We start from the raw sequence: 18,741 nt of genomic DNA on the forward strand, positions 1-18,741 counted from the left end.
CTTCCTCTCCTCAGGCTCCCCGAGCAAGTTTGTAAATTAGATCCAGAAAGTAACTTGTTTGTGTTGGATTTCATTTAGTCAAGCATAACCAATGGGTGTTCTCTCCTAAGTAATTTGGCTGAGCAGCCTCTTTAATCTCATTACAAATGTACATTCATAAACTGTCCCCGGTTCCCACTCTGTGTCTCACTCTCCAAAATGGCTATTGACGCCTGCCCTTCCTTGTTTGCCCAACATGCTATTGGGACTACTCTGATCCCAAACTGAGGACATACTAGTTTCGTTTCCACATGCAGAAAGAGAGGAAGCTAATTCAAATGAGTGCCCCAACAGTACATCTACATTTATTAATTTGGCAGACAGTTTTATCCAAAGCGACTTACAAGTGAGGTAGAGTACAACACAAGTGAAAAACCATCCGGAGTCAACAATATTAGAAGCGCTGCATGACCAGGTTTTAATGGTTGGCCAGACAAGGTACAAACTAGCAGGTAAACAGTACCATAAGCACTACCCCTCAATGCATATATATATATAGCTTCTGGTTTGCGTTTTAGGATTTCAACTTTATCAAAATACCTGTAGAAAGATAATAACGATCAATGAGCATGTGCAGCAACAAGCATGTTTTTTTTTTTTGAGGAATTTTTTCAAGAACCCTGGGAGCCCTGTTCACGGCCTTGTGAGAGGTGAACGCGGAGTATGGGGTTGGATGACAGCACATACCGTACTCCCGTCAGGGTACTCCTTTTCTGTAAGGTCGTGCAAGAAGAGACCCAAAGACGTCCCAGGAAAGGGGGAGGCCGGTTTTGTTGTTCCTTGTAGTCACAACAGGATCCGTTTTAATAAACGGCTTAGATTATCTCCAGACTGCTGCGCGCGCAGCTGCGCGAGGAATTCTGGCCCAGGGACCAAAATGCACACTCCTCTGACATTAACCTCCCACAAACTTCCATGATGCACCATAGAGACCAACACACTTCGGATAATGGAGTCCTAACTCACTATCTCTGGTGTGCAGTTTTCCCAGAGGCACCTGGTGATATCTTACACCTCTCATGGGCCTGTAAATCTTCAAAATTCATGATCTATGCAACAAAGAATCATTTATTTTAGTAATAAAATTTATATTCGACGACTGAGCAATGAAAATTATCACCATAACTGCAAATTGAGAAAATCTTGGTCCGAAACGTTGACATACACATACAGTTTATCGAAGTGAAATTCATTTAAAAAAAAAACGTCATTATTTTGCAGTGTGCACGCATGTGTGCTAACTTTCACCGCTGGAAGACTGTCATGACATCAACGTACTACTAACAGATTACTAGCTGTGAAAAAATGATTAAATAGACCACATTAAAGAGACTTTCCTGTTTTTTTCCATTGATTGAAATTAAGGACTGCTGGGTCAGACCTCACATGGGGTTATTTACAAAGAGTCAAGCCAAACCAGCTGTTTCATGACATCACTGAGCGGCTCAAGGCTGAAACCTTCTGACCACAAGGAGAGTATGGCAGGAAGTGGCTATCATGTTTTCACAAAGAGAAAGTGAATGCCTATGCCTGTGTGTGGTGGTGGTTAATGGAGAAACTAGGACCTTGAGAAGTGTATGTTGGACTACTGGTCAAAGTTCACTGCAGTTATGGGAGACTGAAGCTTCATGAGGCTTCATGAGGTACTCTCCATAGGAAAAAAACAAACATCAATTCATTTAAATCAGTGGTACATGTAATAGGTCCACCCACCTTAATGGTTCATGAAGCCTCATCATCACATTACTGGTCCACAGTGGGAATCAGCCTTCTGAACTGATCATTATGACCACTGACCATTGTAGCCAGGATATATTCTTCAGCTACGATGTCAGCTAAATCTCTGTGGGAGAGGCATAAGGGGAGGAGAGGGCCTTACTTGCGGTACAGTTCAATATGAACCACGGCGGGGGCGATCTTCTCCACCACATCGGCGATGAAGTTGTATCTGTGACGTAGGCTGTCTGGATTGTCTTGGCCTGCAATCAAGATGGACAAAATGAATCTAAGTTCTGTCGAATCAAGGGAACAAAAGAGGATAATCCGACACATGAAAGCATAAAGGGGGGGGCGTATAGCATAGTGGTAAGGAGCAGGGCTTCTAACCGAAAGGTTGATGGTTTGATTCTCTACTGGGGCACTGCTTCTGTACCCTTGGGCAAGTTATTTAACCCAGAACTGCCCCAGTAAATATCTAGGTGTATAAATGCATAACATGTAAAAACTGTAACCTATGTAAGTTGCTCTGGAAGAGTGCCTGCTAAATGACAATTATGTAATATAAAGGAATTCTATTGTGCTTTAACAATGTCTTTGTGAAGACGTGTAACAGAAGCCTCAAAAAACCTTTGTACTTTCCAAATGTGTGTTCATGAAGACATTTTTGTACAGGAAAAAAAGAAATAAATAAACAGAAATGATTCTCAGGTTCAGTAAGGATTGTGAAGTATGACAGCTGTGGTTTTGTTTTCGACAGGTATATCATAGACTGCGAGTAACTTCAGACAGGCCATATGTCTGCAGGCAAGTCTCTCTGTCTGTGTTTGTCCTCTGAAGATCCCTTTGGGAGACAAACTGTGGAATGTTGAGCTTTCATTTAAAAAATGCTGCAGCTCAGTTCAGCTCAGTGCGGAACACCACGAGGAGAATTCCACCCTTAATAACGCATCGATTCAATCTGCAGCAACAATGCTTGCATTCCTTCAGACATCAACACAACAGCAACTGCTCCGCGGGAGCTGTTTTGCTGCTCATTTTCTGTTCACTGCCTCTTCAAGACAGCTGCCTGTGGCATATGCGGTGCACCCACGGTTGTTAAAAATCCGTTAACCCAGCAACTGGATGTCATTTACTGTCATGGGGCGACAGTGTAACATAGAGGCAAGGAGCAGGACTCATAATCGAAAGGTTGCCAGTTCAATTCCCTGCTGGGGCACTGCTGTTGTACCCTTGGGTCTCAGTAAACATCCAGCTATATAAATGGGAAACGTGTAAAAAGTCGCTCTGGATAAGCGTGTCAGCTAAATGCCAATAATGTAATGTAATGAGACCTCCTTTGTAAAATTGAAAATGTGAGTGTGTTTAAAATGAGTACTCCAAGCCCAGGCCAAGAAAGCAGAAAGGTCTCTAAATTCAGGTTATGAAACCCCAGGAAATGACTGAATCGAACCATTTTATTACCTTCACTATGTAACACTTTTTTTTCACCTTACGCAACCTTGGGTTTTGCAACAGCTGTGCGCAGAAAACATCTGCAATTATGCCTTTTCCCTCAGAGCGATTCGTCATTCCATCCTGCCTCTGGAGCGGGAGAGCTCCCCAGAATACTGATTCGGTGAAGGATGGCTGAGATAAACAGCACCTTCCCGACCCCTTCCTAAAATAAAAATACCATAATTGTGTGCTTTTTTATTCGTCTCATGTAGCATGCAGTGAAAAATGAGCAAGGCCCGTTCTAATGTACGGCGCTGGAAATGGTGAAGCTTTCCTGTTATCAGTTAACCGACTATAATGGGCCACAGATGGGCCCATCCAATCTCTACTCCTTTCTCACAGCAGAGCCAACTCACAGCCTAAAACTAGACCACAGCTATGGGGACCTGCCGGGTTGGACTTTATCACCCCTGCTGGTAACTTATTGTGTTAATGTTCGACACAAAATTAATCTGTTTTGCGTGGAGATGTGTTGCTAGCTTCAAAAAATAAAAAACTGAAGGTTGTCTGGTCAGTGGGTCAAACATATTGATAACAATGGGGAAGAACATTCAGCAACTGGTACAAAAAAAGGCAGTGTTGTCCAATGGCAGTCACTGCATTTCAGATCTTCCAATGCAGGTGTTAATTGCTTAATCAGAGCCACTGATACAATGAGATGTTGTGTCTAAGTGTCCTTCAGCTGCTGGTTCAGAGACTGATCTCCAGTCTGATCTCCAGTGAACCAAGAGTAGGCACCACTAACAGTCACTGACTACATTCTTACAATGCATTGAGGGATAATTACCTCTTAGTGTGCAACAGACATTTAATGGATGCTAAACACAGGATGCAAGGGAGATGACCTGCTGTTATTTTGATGCATTATTCAGTGTTTCTCAACTGTAACTTTAGGGGCCCACTGACTACTCTGATTGTGACTTTGCTTTTCTTGCATTTGAACACTACTGTACATAGCCTGCAGTTTGTTGTCATGATAGCACAAAAAGTAAGACAGTCCAATCAAATCCTCTGTTCCCATTCATTGAGAGAACTAATGATTAGTGTGTCCTCTTGACTCTGCCCTATTGGTTTATCCACTTCCCGGGCAAAACTGTAGAGTGCAAAGGCAGCAGGCTTTGACCAAAACATCTGCACACTGGATATGCATGCTTTCATTTTTGTATTTAATATCTGTTTGGAATTAGGCATTTTTTGCTGACTTAAAAAAATAAAGACCAGACACGGTTGGGCCACAGCACAGCAGGTACTGGGGGCCAATATTCCTCCAAACCCTCGACTGTGACGAGTCACTTTTTTATGTAATAATAATTCCATCTGTGGTGGGACAAAATGCGGTCAGAGACAGGAGGAATTCAGGCAACCTCCAGACAAATACAAAAACATCTGCCCACTCAAGCTGCAAGCAAGAAGAAAAACTTCTTCAAAAGAACACCACACCGAAATACCTTGAAAAACTGCAGGAAAAAAGGGGGAAGATCAAAAGGGGCTTTGGGAGAGGAGGCCTTTCATTGATGGTAATTACACACATGCTGAAGACTGCCTCAGAGTGGAAGGAGATCTTGCCGTCACCTAACGCATAGATTCCCTGCCAGTCCAAATGCACCCTGCGTATAGTTCCACTAAATGTTTTGAATGTAATCATGGGGCGGCAGTGTAGCGCAGCGGTAAGGAGCAGGGCTCACAACTGAAAGGTTGCTGGTTCGATTCCCCATTGAAGCACTGCTGCTGTACCCTCAGGCAAGGAACATTGCCTATCCAGCTGTCTGAATGGATAAAGTCACAAAAAACCTGTAACCCATGTATGTTGCTCTGGATGAGAGTGACTGCTACATGACAAGAACGTAATATAATGTATTTACAAACACAATGTGACAAGACTGAATAATAGATGGTATGAAACAACAGATGCTATGGGATCTGGATCAGTGCCTTTTAGGCAGGATAGACTCTTAGCTTGAGAGCTTGAGGGGGGGTTGGGGGCCCGCTGCATGGGGGAGGAAAAGAGGAACAGATCCCCTAAAAGCAGCAAACGCTGGCTCTGCCTTTGCCACCACCAGCCCTTGTCTTCCTCACATCCCCTGTCATGTGCCTGTCAATCTGCGTAGCCTGACGCGCCACTCCCCGGTGAATACAGTCCGCTCGGCTCGGCCCCGTTCCTCAGTCTTCCACAGCGAAGCTGTAATTTCTTCCCAATTTGAAACTTTATTGCATGTTTGCGGAGGCTGGACACAGCCGACTGCAAGCCCTTGTCATGACAGCTCTTCCTCCCCCCTGGCAGCCCCTAAGTGGGCCACAGCTGAGACTGGGTGCCCGCAGACATGGTCATGTCTTTAAGGAGGTTTCCGTTGATTGGTTCCCAGAAAAGATGTTCTTTTGGGGGTGAAAAAATGCAAATCTGAAAGGAAAATAACTGTCTTACTCTCATTCATCTCATAACTGTATTTCCTGGCCGGATTTCCTCCAAATTGTGTGGCATGGCCTGTCTATTCTTGCCTTCTAGAAAGTTTCTCATTGCTCCCAGTGCCTACCAGCTACCCCTCCCACTCCCACACCCCGGCTTTGCTCCTGAGAGATCGTGTTCCTCTCTGAGTCTCACCTTCTTCAACAGCAGCTCCTAGGGAGGTGTGGAGTGGACCACCAGTCAGGAGTGCATGGAGCTGAAACTTCATTTTACGAACTCCTTTTTCCCCACGGTGATGAAGAGCAAGAACAAATGCTAGCCAAATGACGCAGCAGAAAAGGGCATTTTTTTCTTTGATTCTGTGTTTTCTGGCAGAAAACCTTTCGAGCCGTTGTTAATCTCCTGCCGGGTGGAGCACTGTTCATTCCCCTAATGGCCTGCATGCACCGGAACTGTGTGGATCTAAACTTTGGATTTCAGTCAAATTAAATCCATCCTCAAGACAGGAGAAATGTCATAAAACTGGGAGCTGACTGCAGAATCATCATGATTTAAGACTTCTCTGGAACACAGGCAGGTCTACTTGCTCCTTGGAAAGACCTATTGGAAGCCCTTGTGCCTCTACACCGGCTCACCCTGTTCTGGGAATGTCCCCCATCAGGTGACTGGCACACACACACACACTCGCCCTCCCTCAGCCTTTCCCTTCCTCCGCCGGTCATGTGACCTGCCTGCTCGGAAGAGAGCTTGCTCCCCCCCCCCAACCCTTGTTCCAACAGGGCACTGTTGACACTGGTACTTTATGAGTTTTTCCATGCGGAAGCTGGCCTTCCTCCTCTCTTGTGGTGGGGGGAGGAGAGGGTGCGGAGGGGTGGATTGGATTGCAGGCTGCATCCCCCCACACCCCCACTCCAAGCCCCCCCCACCCCTTGCTGTCTCAGCAGCCGCATTGGAGCAGACCTGAGTGTGCCTTGGCCGAGGCTCCGGATACCGGCTCACCGCTGAACTAATGTTTATCGAGCTGGGAGCTCTTTCAACGCTCGCTCAGGGGTGCAGACTCTATAAACTAAAGAGAGCGTTTAAAACAAGCTCCTGAACAGTGTCTCAGGCCTCTGCTCAACATAACCGCACTGCGATTTGTCCTTAATTTTTCATTACATGTTCCTGCAAGCGTAGAGGTAATTTTACTTCTTTATTCTCTTACCTTTTTTTGTTCATTTTGTTCTAGCAAGCACCGAGCTCATACAGAAAAAAAAATGCCTTAGATGAGTCACTCAAGGCTAAGGTCAAAAGGTGTTTTAGTTGGAGTGATTATACAGTTGTTCTTGTGTGAACAGTGGGTTAGCAGGCCACAGCAGGCCACAGCAGATGACACATCATGCACACAGACTTTGCTCGAAAACTGTATGCAACATCAGCAAAAAATAATTAAAATCATGAGAGAGGCTCTTCGTCTCTTCCCCCCCCCCCCCTTTCAAAAACAGGACACTATTGCCTCCGAGCCATAGATGGAAAATTCTTCTGCTAGCTTTTGTCCTCAGTTGCTCCACAGAAAAACTCTGAGGGATTCCATAAAAAGACGCAGAGAAAAAAAAAAGATTTTCATAGAGAATTGTTTAGTTAAAGAAAAAAAAATAAATACCAGAATCAGCGTTTACAAAGCCTTGAAAATATTCCTTTCATGGTGAAATGGATATTTTTTGAGTCAAGATTCCGTTTTTGGGTCAAGTGTTTTTTTTACAGCTCAACTTATAACTGGAATTTTATGATGTAATTTTTCCATTAATCAGTGCCTTTGTGCTGGCAGCTGCAGTGGGTTCTGACATAGTTTTGTTGACTCTGCAACCTCTCTCCATCATGTACATACAGTGCATGTAATTTCACGATAAAATGGGTTAGACAAATATGTTTCAATGACTGCAGACTTTGACCTAGATCTGGAGCCAGTTTGAATAAGTTATATAATGAACTGGTCTAGAAACCAGATGCAAGTGACATCACACCGAATGAAAACTCCTGTAACAGTGCTGAGTTGAGATGTTCCAGAAAATTCCCTTGGCTCGGTGTGCTGGAGACGTAGCAATGTAGCAAAGGTCTGTCCTGCCTAAATGGGCTATTTCAGAAGGATGAGGTACAATACACTCACAAAGGTAAGGTAATCCTTTTCTCTCTCTAAAAGGGCCAGAGACGCTGCACCAGCTAGCACTACAGTGCACCAAGCTGTGCTGAAGCTGCGACTGTCTGTGCCCTGCACTGTTACAAGCTCTGACTGACGACGAGAGAGAAGCTGTGCTGAAGCTGTGCTGAAGCTGTCATTCTCTTCAACCAGTTCTCTTCCTGGGCCTGACAGACGTAGAGAGAGAAGCTGTGCTGAAGTTGTTTATTCACCTGCCCCATGCTCTAACTAGCCTTGACCGACAAAGAGAGGAGCTGTGCTGAAGCTGTGATTCTCTCCACCCTGCGTTCTTCCTGGCCCTGACCGACACGGAGAGGAGCTGTGCTGAAGCTGTGATTCTCTCCACCCTGCGTTCTTCCTGGCCCTGACCGACACGGAGAGGAGCTGTGCTGAAGCTGTGATTCTCTCCACCCTGCGTTCTTCCTGGCCCTGACCGACACGGAGAGGAGCTGTGCTGAAGCTGTGATTCTCTCCACCCTGCGTTCTTCCTGGCCCTGACTGACACAGAGAGCCAACGTTCCGCAGAGTTGGACTCAAACCTGCCCGGCGTTTGGGGAGTGAGGGTGCTCCGCCGGCCATAGAGCTTGATCGGACGCGCTGCTGCCGGCATGGGGGAGGGGCTCTTTCATCACTCGCTCCCCACAGCCAAACATCACAGGCGGACGTCTGTTTACACAGCATAAGTGCCCCATTTCTGCAGGCTCTAACCCCACTAAAATAATAAAAAATAGCAGCCAAGGAAAAAAAAAAGAATTCCAACCAGCTTAGAAGCGCACCGCACTAGACCATTTGAGGTGCCTGGGACTGCTGTTTACAGTGACTTCGCTGCCAGCCCAACTTAAAACATTGGCAGAAGTGGACTGCGATTTATCTCTAAGCTGAAAGAAAACTCATAAATATTGCAGCAAAAGAGACAAACAGTAAGAAAAATAACAGATTCAAGATGAAGCAACGCGTTTTCTGGAAGCACATCTGGAACGCTGCAATTACCAAATGGTATTAGGACGGATACAGAGGGGAAAAAAATGAAGATAACTTTTCACTGATATGACACAGCTTGGTAGAACCACAGAGAATATTTGCCTAGTTCAGTGTGATCCAAGTCACGACTATTATGGCGCAACAAAATATATTTTTCTGATGATAGATCACAGCAATAACTTGTGATAAGAATTTACCAGCACTTTAACTTCCAAAGAAGATCATTCTTTAAAAAAAATGACCCTGCAACAAATTATTCTGCCACAGTGATCCAGAACAAGCAAGAAATAATTACATTAAAAAATATTTTGCAAACATTGTCAGACTTGCTCGGTCAGCTCTGTGGTCTGTAACTGATACCCACCTCAAAGATTATGCTGTGCCACCTTTTGCAAACCCATTTAAACTGTCTGACCCTGATCCCGAAAGCAAAAGGATCCCCTGGCCTGGTTCCCAAAACAGCATTATTGCTTTAATCAGCTGTAATCAGGAATGCTTTGTGTTCCCCCGGTATTTTGGTTAACGAGCACAGAGCTCGGATGGAGTGTTTTTGGTTCTGTGTGGTCTCACACCTCTCTCGAGGGCAGGTCCCGGGACACCTCCCTGGCTGCGAGAGGAGTGCTCTGTTTACCCCCACCTGGCTCCGTCAACAGCTGACCAGCTGGGTGCGGACCTCGCCCCTGCGCTGGTGACACACTTTGACACCTGCTCTAATTAGAACCATATCACCTCCGGGAGGAACAGCAGTAAAATACAGAATGTATAACCCACACATTGCACTGCACCTGTAGGCTATAGATAAATAGATTCTTTATAGTTTCTGCGACCTTCAGTATGGCTACTTCTTCAAAAAGGCTATAATGCTCAAAATGCTCAAAGTGCTTGTGCAATTCGTTTCGACTGAAAGAAACAGCGCTGAAAAGTTGAAAAGCGTGTTTAATTTTGTCAAATACCTCGGCACGGAAAACTAGGCATGTCATGGTCTACGTAACGATGAACACATTAACAGCCTGTGCGATGGCGTAGGGTTATGGACACGGAAGATTGTCATACATGAACGGACAACTAACAACGTGATCTGGAAAACGCCAAATCAATGTTGACACGATCGTCTCTTCTTGGTGCAGCCGGCTGCACTCGATTACGTGAGATCTACACATTAAGCTTCTAACACTGGGAAAAGTGGTAAAATCTAGTTATTACAGTACATTCTGAGATTCGAGATAGATACATTTTGAGTAAATACAATGGTAACCGTTATCCCTTAATGCCCGAACCGTTAAGCAATCGCATCATTTTAAACTACAAAAGGCGGGGGTATTTATTGACTTACCTTGGCCGCAGGCTCCTCTTTGAATAAAGATGACAGGTGGCTGCTGTAGTTTTTGCGCCCGGTTACTAACTCTTTTCAGTTCGCAGATGTTTCGGTAGGAGACGCCGTCGCTGCCGCACACTGGCTCAGAACTTTTGCACACGCACACGCCGGTCCTGCCCCGCTTTCTGACCGTGGCGGTGAAGCCGACTCCGTCCGTCACCGAGCACTCCAACCCCTCCCCGCACTCCGGGTCGCCTACTCTCCCCGTGCCGCCGCAGATCTCGCCCTCTCCGGAGGCGCAGATCGGACAGCAGTCGCACTGGTCGAGGATGTCACCGGCCAAGCAGTCGGCGGGGATCGGGGGGCACAGCGACTTGTCGCAGCGGTCTGGGCAGCCGATGACATAGCGTTTGGAGATTCTAGCCTCCGCTAGTAAAGGTGCAAGGAGGAAACCCGCGCATAAAATGGACCAAAACATAATTGAATAGGAAGTGAAAACTATCGTATGTAACCCGCGAAACTATACACATAAACCAAGCAGAACAGTAATAGTAAAAAAAATCCTGTGCAAAACTCTTTTTTAAAGAGTTAGTTTAGAACTGTTTTGATTTTTCACCAAATAAATAGGCTACACAATTTATTTTAATGTCCATAAAGCAGCCGCTTTTGATATGCCCAGCTTTGTTAAACTGCAAGAGTCCGCCCTCTCTCTCACTCTCTGCTTGGAGCGCGTAATTAAGTTAATTCCTTGATGAGGGATTTATAAAAGCTCAGGCACGCAACACTTCAAGAAACAATATAAACAAGCGCTACCATTGGTGGAATCGACTGACGTTCAATTTTTAGGAGCTTGTTGGGACGCGGGGGAGGGCTCATAAACTCCACCTCCCTTCAGCAACCTGAACTACTGAACTAAAGACATTTCATAAAAGAAGAAGAAAAAAGAATGCCCGTATGATACATCTGGGTGGGTTAATGGGTCATGCATGTCCCCAATAAAGAAAGTGGAATTCCTTAGCGCAAATTGTTACATTCTGTGTTAACTTTCAGCAGAAGAGCCAGTATTGGCACTAGTGTGTCAGTAGTTTGTATTCTTAATGTTCTTACCTACAGCTGGAAAACACACTACTGAACTCTAGTGTTAAAGACGTCTTCCAATTGAAAGATACTGAGCCATAAAAAATTGCGTTTACGTATACGTGAAGTTTTAGTTAGTCGGTTAAATTATCTGTCTATCTGTAAATTACATTTAGTGTGTTTGAACGGGGATATATTTTGTTTGGTAAAAATGCTTATATTTCTTGAATAATTAATTGTGTATAATCACTAACTATGAAACTGAAATTGTGTTCAAACAACACGCTATGTATCATATCCAAACAGGAGCAAAACCACTCAGTATAAGTAGTTTTCTTCCTCATGAAAGGAGTTCCAGTATTTTTCAACCAAATCACTGTGGTGGTGAATGCACCACTAGCATCAGAAAGGGTTGCTCCTTTTCAGCCACATACTGAAAAGCGTACGAACTGAATAGCGTGTTTTTCGAGCTCTGCTCTAAGTTCCAGAGGTCCGGAATGTTACTGTGGGGTAATGTCCTCGGCGGTGGCCAGGGACCCTCCCGAGCTGCTCTCTGAAGGGAGGCAACGCAGCGCTCATTAGGAGGAGAAAACACAAACCGCAGGCTGTCCAGGATGCTAGCCAAAGCCCTGCTGCAGCGTTAGCCCCCGGGTAGGAACTGTGGTGAGTAATCCTGCCAGAGCACCCGCTTCTCAGGGGAAAATGTTTGCGTGTGTGTGTCTGTGTGTATACGTGGCGGACACTGTGTGTCTGTGTTTCTGTGTGTTTGTGCATATGCATGGTGGACGATGTGCGTGTTTGTGTGTGTGTGTGTTTGTGTGTAGGGGACACTTTGTGTGTTTATGTGTGTGTGTATGTCCGTGTGTACATGTAGTGAACACTGTGTGTATTTGTGTTTATGTGTGTGTGTCTATATGTATGTGAAGCAGATACTGTGTGTGCGCGTGTGTTTCTGTGCATGAGCATGGTGGATGATGTGTGTGTTTGTGTGTGTAGAAGACACTTTTTATGTTTGTGTATGTGTGTGGTGGACACTGTGTGTGTGTTTTATGCATAATGGAAACTGTACATGCATGCATGCGTGTATGCATGTAGTAGACAAAGTGTGTGTTTGTGTGTATAGAGGAGACAGTGTGTGTCTCTATACATAACAGAAGCTGTGTGTGTGTGTGTGTGTGTGTGTGTGTGCGTGCATGTACGTATGTAGCGGACAAAGTGTGTGTGTTTACGTGTGTTTGCGTGCAGGTGTCTGTGCAGCACAGCATGTGCATATGTGGACATTACTCATGGGTGGGTGGGTGCAGCGAGCGGCTGCATCAGCGCCATGGAATGTCCATTGACTCCAAGTGGAACATGAGCGAGGAACACAGGGGCGTGCTGCAGATGGAGGCGTCTGCATGTACAACACCCCACAGCAGAACATGGAAGGGATGACACGCGTGTTGCCCACAGCAGAGTGACATAAAGGTGAAGGAAATGGAACCACAATGGCGAGGCTGGAGGCTATAATCATTAGCGGCGTTTCGTTCCCATGACGTTCACTCGTTTACGGGACCCAAGTGTCTCCGTTTGTATAAGCTTTCGTTCCCGCCCTCGTTATGTCAGCGATGGTAACGGTCACTCCTGTTTGTCACTGCTTGTTATGCATTTTGGTGGGATGGTAAATTGAGCATTCTGTAGGATGAGAACAAGAGGAGCACAAGCTGACTCCTCAAGGATACACGCTATAGTGGGTACCAGGAAGGCCCTACGAGTCAGCATATTCTGAGTGCAGTCAGAAAACACCCTTTCTTCCAGCATCTCCCCACTCTTTTCTCCCTGTGTCTTTCACAGTTTGACTCCTAATTTACTAGCATTTGTGATGCTGTGCTGTCTTATAGCCCAGGCAAGACCCATTGTGCCAGCTCTGGTCCAAATTTCAACCAATCACCATATATCATCACTGTTTATGGATTTTGACAGGATGTTGAAATCATTACATCATGTTAATGTCATTGAGCAGATGCTCTCATTCAGAGCAACTAACATACATGTAGGTAGGTTTTACTTATTTATACAGCTGGATGTTTACTGAGGCAATTGTGGGTTAAGTACCTTGGCCAAGAGTACAACAGCAGTGCTCCAGTCGGGGATCGAATCAGCAACCTTTTGGTTACAAGCCCTGCTCCTTACCACTATGCCACACTGCTGACACATTACAGAATCATTTTCAGGAAATCAAATTGGAAGGTGGCCCATATGTGATCCTCAGCAATGTGCGGGGTAGCAGTGTGGCAGAGTGGTTTGGGCACCAGCCTTGCCAGGTTCAAATATCAAGTGGTGCAGTGCTTTTGTAACCTTGAATGAGGTACTCGTCCTGAATTACCTCAGTGGTCATCCAGCTGTATAAATAAATGACACACAAAATAAATACCAGATATGGAAGTCACCCTGGGTACATTCGGGCACCTGCTGAGAAAAGGTATGACAAAAAAGTGATTATCAAGCATCCCTTTATGTCTTCAGAGCAGGGGGTTCTGGGAAGGCCTGGTTTATAATGTGACCCATAGGCCTCCAGTCACTTCTGGGTCTAATGAGGCCACAAAGCTGTTTTAGTTCGTGTTTGTCTGGCGTCAAAATGCACTGCTTTCCGAGAACACGATCCACTTTCCCGGGCCCCCTGCCCCCCCTGCCCCCATTGTCCCCCCCACCCAGTTCTTTTTGAACAAGACCCCAGCACAAATGAGTCACTCATCCTTAGTATCTGTGCCATTCATAGTCCGAAAAAGCCCTGCAGCCCATTGTGATTCACTGAAACCGCAGCACGTTGAAAACATTTCGTGAAAATCTGAATTTCAACCCTAAAAAGACAGCCTGAAGATCCACACATCCTCTGCCTGTTTATGTTACCAGCAAACTGTTGACAAAGTCAGCAGAAAAGACTAAATTTCTTTAAGTTGTTGATATTTGGTGCCCTTGGTAGTCAGAGCTGCGGTGTGTGTGTATGCTTAAAGTAAAGTCGCTTTGGATAAAAGCGTCTGCTAAATAAATAAATGTAAATGTAAATGTAAACAAAGCTGTATAACGAGAAACATACAGTCAGGATGTTTAACATCGGGTCGTACACCGCTTTGAATAATGCACTCTAGAAAGGGTTAAGAAAAGACACACTCAGTTGCCGAGACAAGGAGGTGAGAGTTCAGCTCCACCAGAAATGAATCTCTCCGAGTGTTGCGCTGGCCGCTCTCTCGGAGCAAGACGCGGACCGAGCCAAAGCGTCTGACGGGTCTCGGTCGTTTGACTGAGCAACCAGAGCATCAGCGCGCAGGTGAATGGACTATTTACGGCTCCCCGACCGCCATGGCGCTGTTTCCCATGTGATGCAACCCCACTACAGACGGTGTGTTGAAAGCCGTCGACATTTTTAATGGATGGGTCTGACGGAGCTGAGCACACTGCCACATCACGCGAAGGTGACATAACTCAATTCTTGATTGATTCACAACAAATCCCAGCCCCATTGTGCTTCTCCGAGTGTGCCAGTATTTTGCCTTTTAAAGTACATTGAGTATGGTACAGTGCGTGTATTCTGCAGACAAGCTCTATTTCATTTAAAAATATATCAGTGATGAACTGTTCCAGCAGTAATCGGCTCTGCGTTTCATCTTGTAAAGTGGCAAGTCAGTTGTTGGTCCATGAACATTCCTGAGATATTGCTTGGAATCGCTGTTATGGGTACAATACTGATAAAAATGTGTGCAAGATTATATTCTTTTCGCCAGTATTTTTTGCCAAGTTATATAAAGCGATATGGAGGAGAGCCAGGTGAAAAATCACATTCACTCTTTATTTGTACTCGCAAAAGACGCAGGCAACTTTAAAGCCCTTCAGGGTTTAAAGCCAGATCAACAAACAACATTTAGTAGAGTTTAGTCTGAGGTCATGTAAACAGATTTACATCTACATTTAAAATACTGGGCTTTTTGTGCTTTTTTCTGAGATTGAATGGCAGGGTAGCACAGCTTTAGGTACCGCTCTTTGCAGCTGGTTGGCTTGAATCCTGAACAGGATGATTTGATTTGGTTATTTTAAACAGCCAATTAAGTCCGACCATGACATCAAATGTCTTGATGTAACAGTCTTCTTGGTCAAGTAAAGAGCTGGCCTGACTAGTAGTGATACACCTAACCACTGTGTATCTGATCAGTAGTCTTAACGTATTACCACCATTCCCCGCTGTCTTTTCAATGGAAAGCTACTCTTCTTACTCAGTGTAAACCTGGTGACCTTAGCACAGTGTCAGCCACTGGCCCATCAGTAACAGTGAGCTTAAGTGGCTGAGTCTGGCAGAGCGGTGACTGGCCGGTTCATCGTGCTGCCGAAGCGTGCTCCGCGCGGGAACTGGAGTGGACGGCTCCCGAAAAGCGAGCCAGGAGAACTTCAGCGCCCCAGGAAAAAAAAAACTGACACAAATGGGTCGAGCTGCTGACGGGTGGTGCGGTGCAAACTGCAACGGAGCCGGGCCCCGCGGAAAGGCGTCTGTTTCCCGGCGCTGTTGTGGTAACGGGGGCCTCCCGGGCTGCCGCTTACATAACCACCTCTGGAGGACCCATGACATCATCGGTGACACAGTATTTGTCCTCCATGGTGCTTTGGTTGACTGAAAACTACCCCCCACTGATAATTACAGCCTGCGCAGACAGCCAAGCCCTTGTTGACCTCTCTAACTGCAAGTTGCATGGTGCGCAAGACCAGAGTACTAACTTTCTTTGGACAACACAAGTAAGTGAGTGCTAAAGACGTATGCATTTTTCTTGTCCAGAGCGACTTGTCCAAAGACTTCTGGACAAGTACTACTGGTAGGTTCATGGAGCTCGGAGCTGTACTCTTGTAACCCATGATATAGACACTTATGACACTAATGCTGGTATCATTGGGAATCAATGTAACTGCCATCCATGATATGATCAATTTAGTCATTTGTGCATTTGGATACATACCAGAGTACAGAAAAATCTGAGTGTCCCAGACAATACAGAACTAAAACTGTACGTGGGTGTATTTTTCCAACATGTGAATATGTATCTGTGAAAATGTACCTTCCACAAATTAAACTACAACGTGTGCCCAAAGTTACAACTCTGATAGGACTTCAAACAATCTGAACCCAGCCCCTTGCAATTTGCCAGTCATCAAATCCAGAAGCACAGAACTGGACGAAATTCCAGCTGCCATCGATTGTTATTTGCAACTATAATCACTGGCTCCATGAGCACCTTCCCAGCAAAACCATCCGGCAGAATTCTGCTGCAGTAGGACCGAGGTGGGGGGGGGGGCATTTAACCTGCTGACACTGGGGTTTGGTTGAGGTTGGGGGGTAAAGGCACAGGTCCGCTCCGTTGTGGATGGGGCCCCGAAAGCGGGAGCCGATGCTCAGATCCCTCCGCCCGTTCACGCGGTGCTTTCGCATGAGTCAGAGTTCTCTCTCCCCATCCAAAAGTGGAATACATCCCAGCTGTGTTGGGTAACGAGCAGGGGGCTGCGTGTTTTCAGGGCTAGAGCAGTTCCAGAGCCTGTCTCCAACACACCAGGGTCAGCTAGGCCTTAAAACTAAGAAAAAGGAGGGCTGAAGTTACAAATGAGTTCTGCACGGGAAAGAGGTCACACATAAACCTCAAATGTCAATGTTTTGCCGAGACCGCAGGATGGAGAACGGGTCTGCTTCAGTCCTGGAATACAGCTCTCTCTCTCTGCCACCATTGACAAAGGGTCCCCTACATTACATTACAATATTACATTATTTGCAACAGATACTCTTTTCCAGAGCGATTTACATAGGTTACAGTTTTTTACGTTACCCATTTATACAGCTGGGTTGAGTACCTTGCCTAGGGTACATGCCCCAGGTAGTGCCCCAGCGGCGAATCGTATCCTGCTCCTTACCACTATGCTACACTGCCGCCCCACACATCCTCTCTGTGAGCCCAGCATATCAGTAGCATATAATCACACTAAAATAGTGTTATACTTGATCCAGCCTCATCCAGGGAGGAATAACATCAGCTAAGAATCACATAGCTGCAGCCGTTTTTCAGAACACAGAAGAAACCACCAGCAGGGGGCAGCATGCTCATTCCCTATTGAGATAATTTCACAACCTTGCATCTAGTGTCACTGAACTTTAAGAGGATCATAAACTGTACATAAATGTATTCATGTCATGTCAAACAGATTGAGCTGTAAAATATTCAGAATAAGTACAGATTTATCAAAGGGCAAACTGTTACAATGAATGTGAGGACTAAAGCATTAAAATTTGGTGAGAATGTCAACGCAAACAGACTTTTTAAAAAGAGAAGTTAGTTTGCTTTCACATACACTAGGTGGCAATGTTACACTGCACTTCTTGGACTCTTTCCTCTGTTATGGCTCTCTAGAAGAATATATCACAGATCAGTAGGGACAAGTCATTTGATTGCCGGCACAGAAACTAAATAAATGTGATTTATATAAAACAGCCCTTGTGATCACATCCAACCAAGGTTAGGGTCCTTGGTTTGTGTATATCCTTTGTTACTGCGCACAAGGCCTGTCTAAAAACCAGAGGGGAGACCGGAGGACTAAGGATAGAAAAAAAACTTCACAGCAACATCTACAAGCGATTCTTTTTCCATTCAGCTGATTGATCCAGACACTGTACAACACACACGACAATTCTTTCATCAGACATTGTAAGTTGGTTGATTTATTTTCAAACTCCAAGTAATAAATAATGCACGATTTAAGAACATCAGGTACAGAATAATAAAAATAAAAAAACAGGATCAAAATAGCTTGTTTTGTATAGAAAGATTGCAGGCACTTTACAGCTATACAGTAAGAGTTTGTGCAACACAATTACAGGCCAGGAGTTACCAGACAACAGAAACAGTACAGCAATCGGTCGGCCACGCTATCCAGCGATATTAATCACCCGATTCATCTTGCGGACACTCGCACGGTTAGAACGCAAACTAAGGAGGCATGTAAGGAAAACAACACACGAAGAGACTGAGGCCCGCATCTGTGGCTGTACGCATGCACCCAAACGTCCCAAGCGGCCGTAGTGCCGATTCGAAAGCAGGTTGTTTTTTTTTGTTTTTTTCCTCCCCCAAACGTAGTAGCTTAGGTTCTCTCCGGAAACAAGCTTTAAAGCATTTTTTACCTGCAAAATGGCCTCCCTTTTGTCAGTGCACTTCTGACACTTGAATAAATGTGGACCTGAGGACCTGACACAGTAGAAATGCATGCGGTTTTTTTTTTTTTTTTTTTAAACTCAGGCACCCAATATGAAAGTGTGGGACTGAATTTGGCAAACACGTATACAGTAGGAGTGTGTGTGTGTGTGTGTGAGATAGTGTTTGCATTTCAGGCTTGCTTGGCCACCCACCTGACCTGACCATGACAGCATACCTTGGCCTTGCGTTACCCCTGATGTCAGTGTAAATCCCAGGTCATGACAAGCCCCCAGCAAAGAGGCATGTGGCCACACCAAGGGCATGCTGGCTAGCCAATAAA

The 18,741-nt window shown here is 45.4% G+C and overlaps 1 protein-coding gene across 1 annotated transcript in view; it reads right to left on the minus strand.

Annotated features, from left to right (window-relative positions):
* htra1b (HtrA serine peptidase 1b) overlaps positions 1–10,845 on the minus strand; it is a 28,772-nt gene extending 17,927 nt beyond the window's left edge. Inside the window, exons 1-2 of the mRNA XM_036530006.1 lie at positions 10,147–10,845; positions 1,919–2,018 (exon numbers count right to left, since the gene is read on the minus strand). Of these exons, the coding sequence (XP_036385899.1) occupies positions 1,919–2,018; positions 10,147–10,606 (560 nt within the window). The 5' untranslated portion in view covers positions 10,607–10,845. The remainder of the gene's footprint in view (positions 1–1,918; positions 2,019–10,146) is intronic.
* Between the last annotated feature and the right edge of the window lie 7,896 nt (positions 10,846–18,741).

The sequence above is a fragment of the Megalops cyprinoides genome, chromosome 1, assembly GCF_013368585.1.
Source record: "Megalops cyprinoides isolate fMegCyp1 chromosome 1, fMegCyp1.pri, whole genome shotgun sequence".
Taxonomy (NCBI): Eukaryota; Metazoa; Chordata; class Actinopteri; order Elopiformes; family Megalopidae; genus Megalops; species Megalops cyprinoides.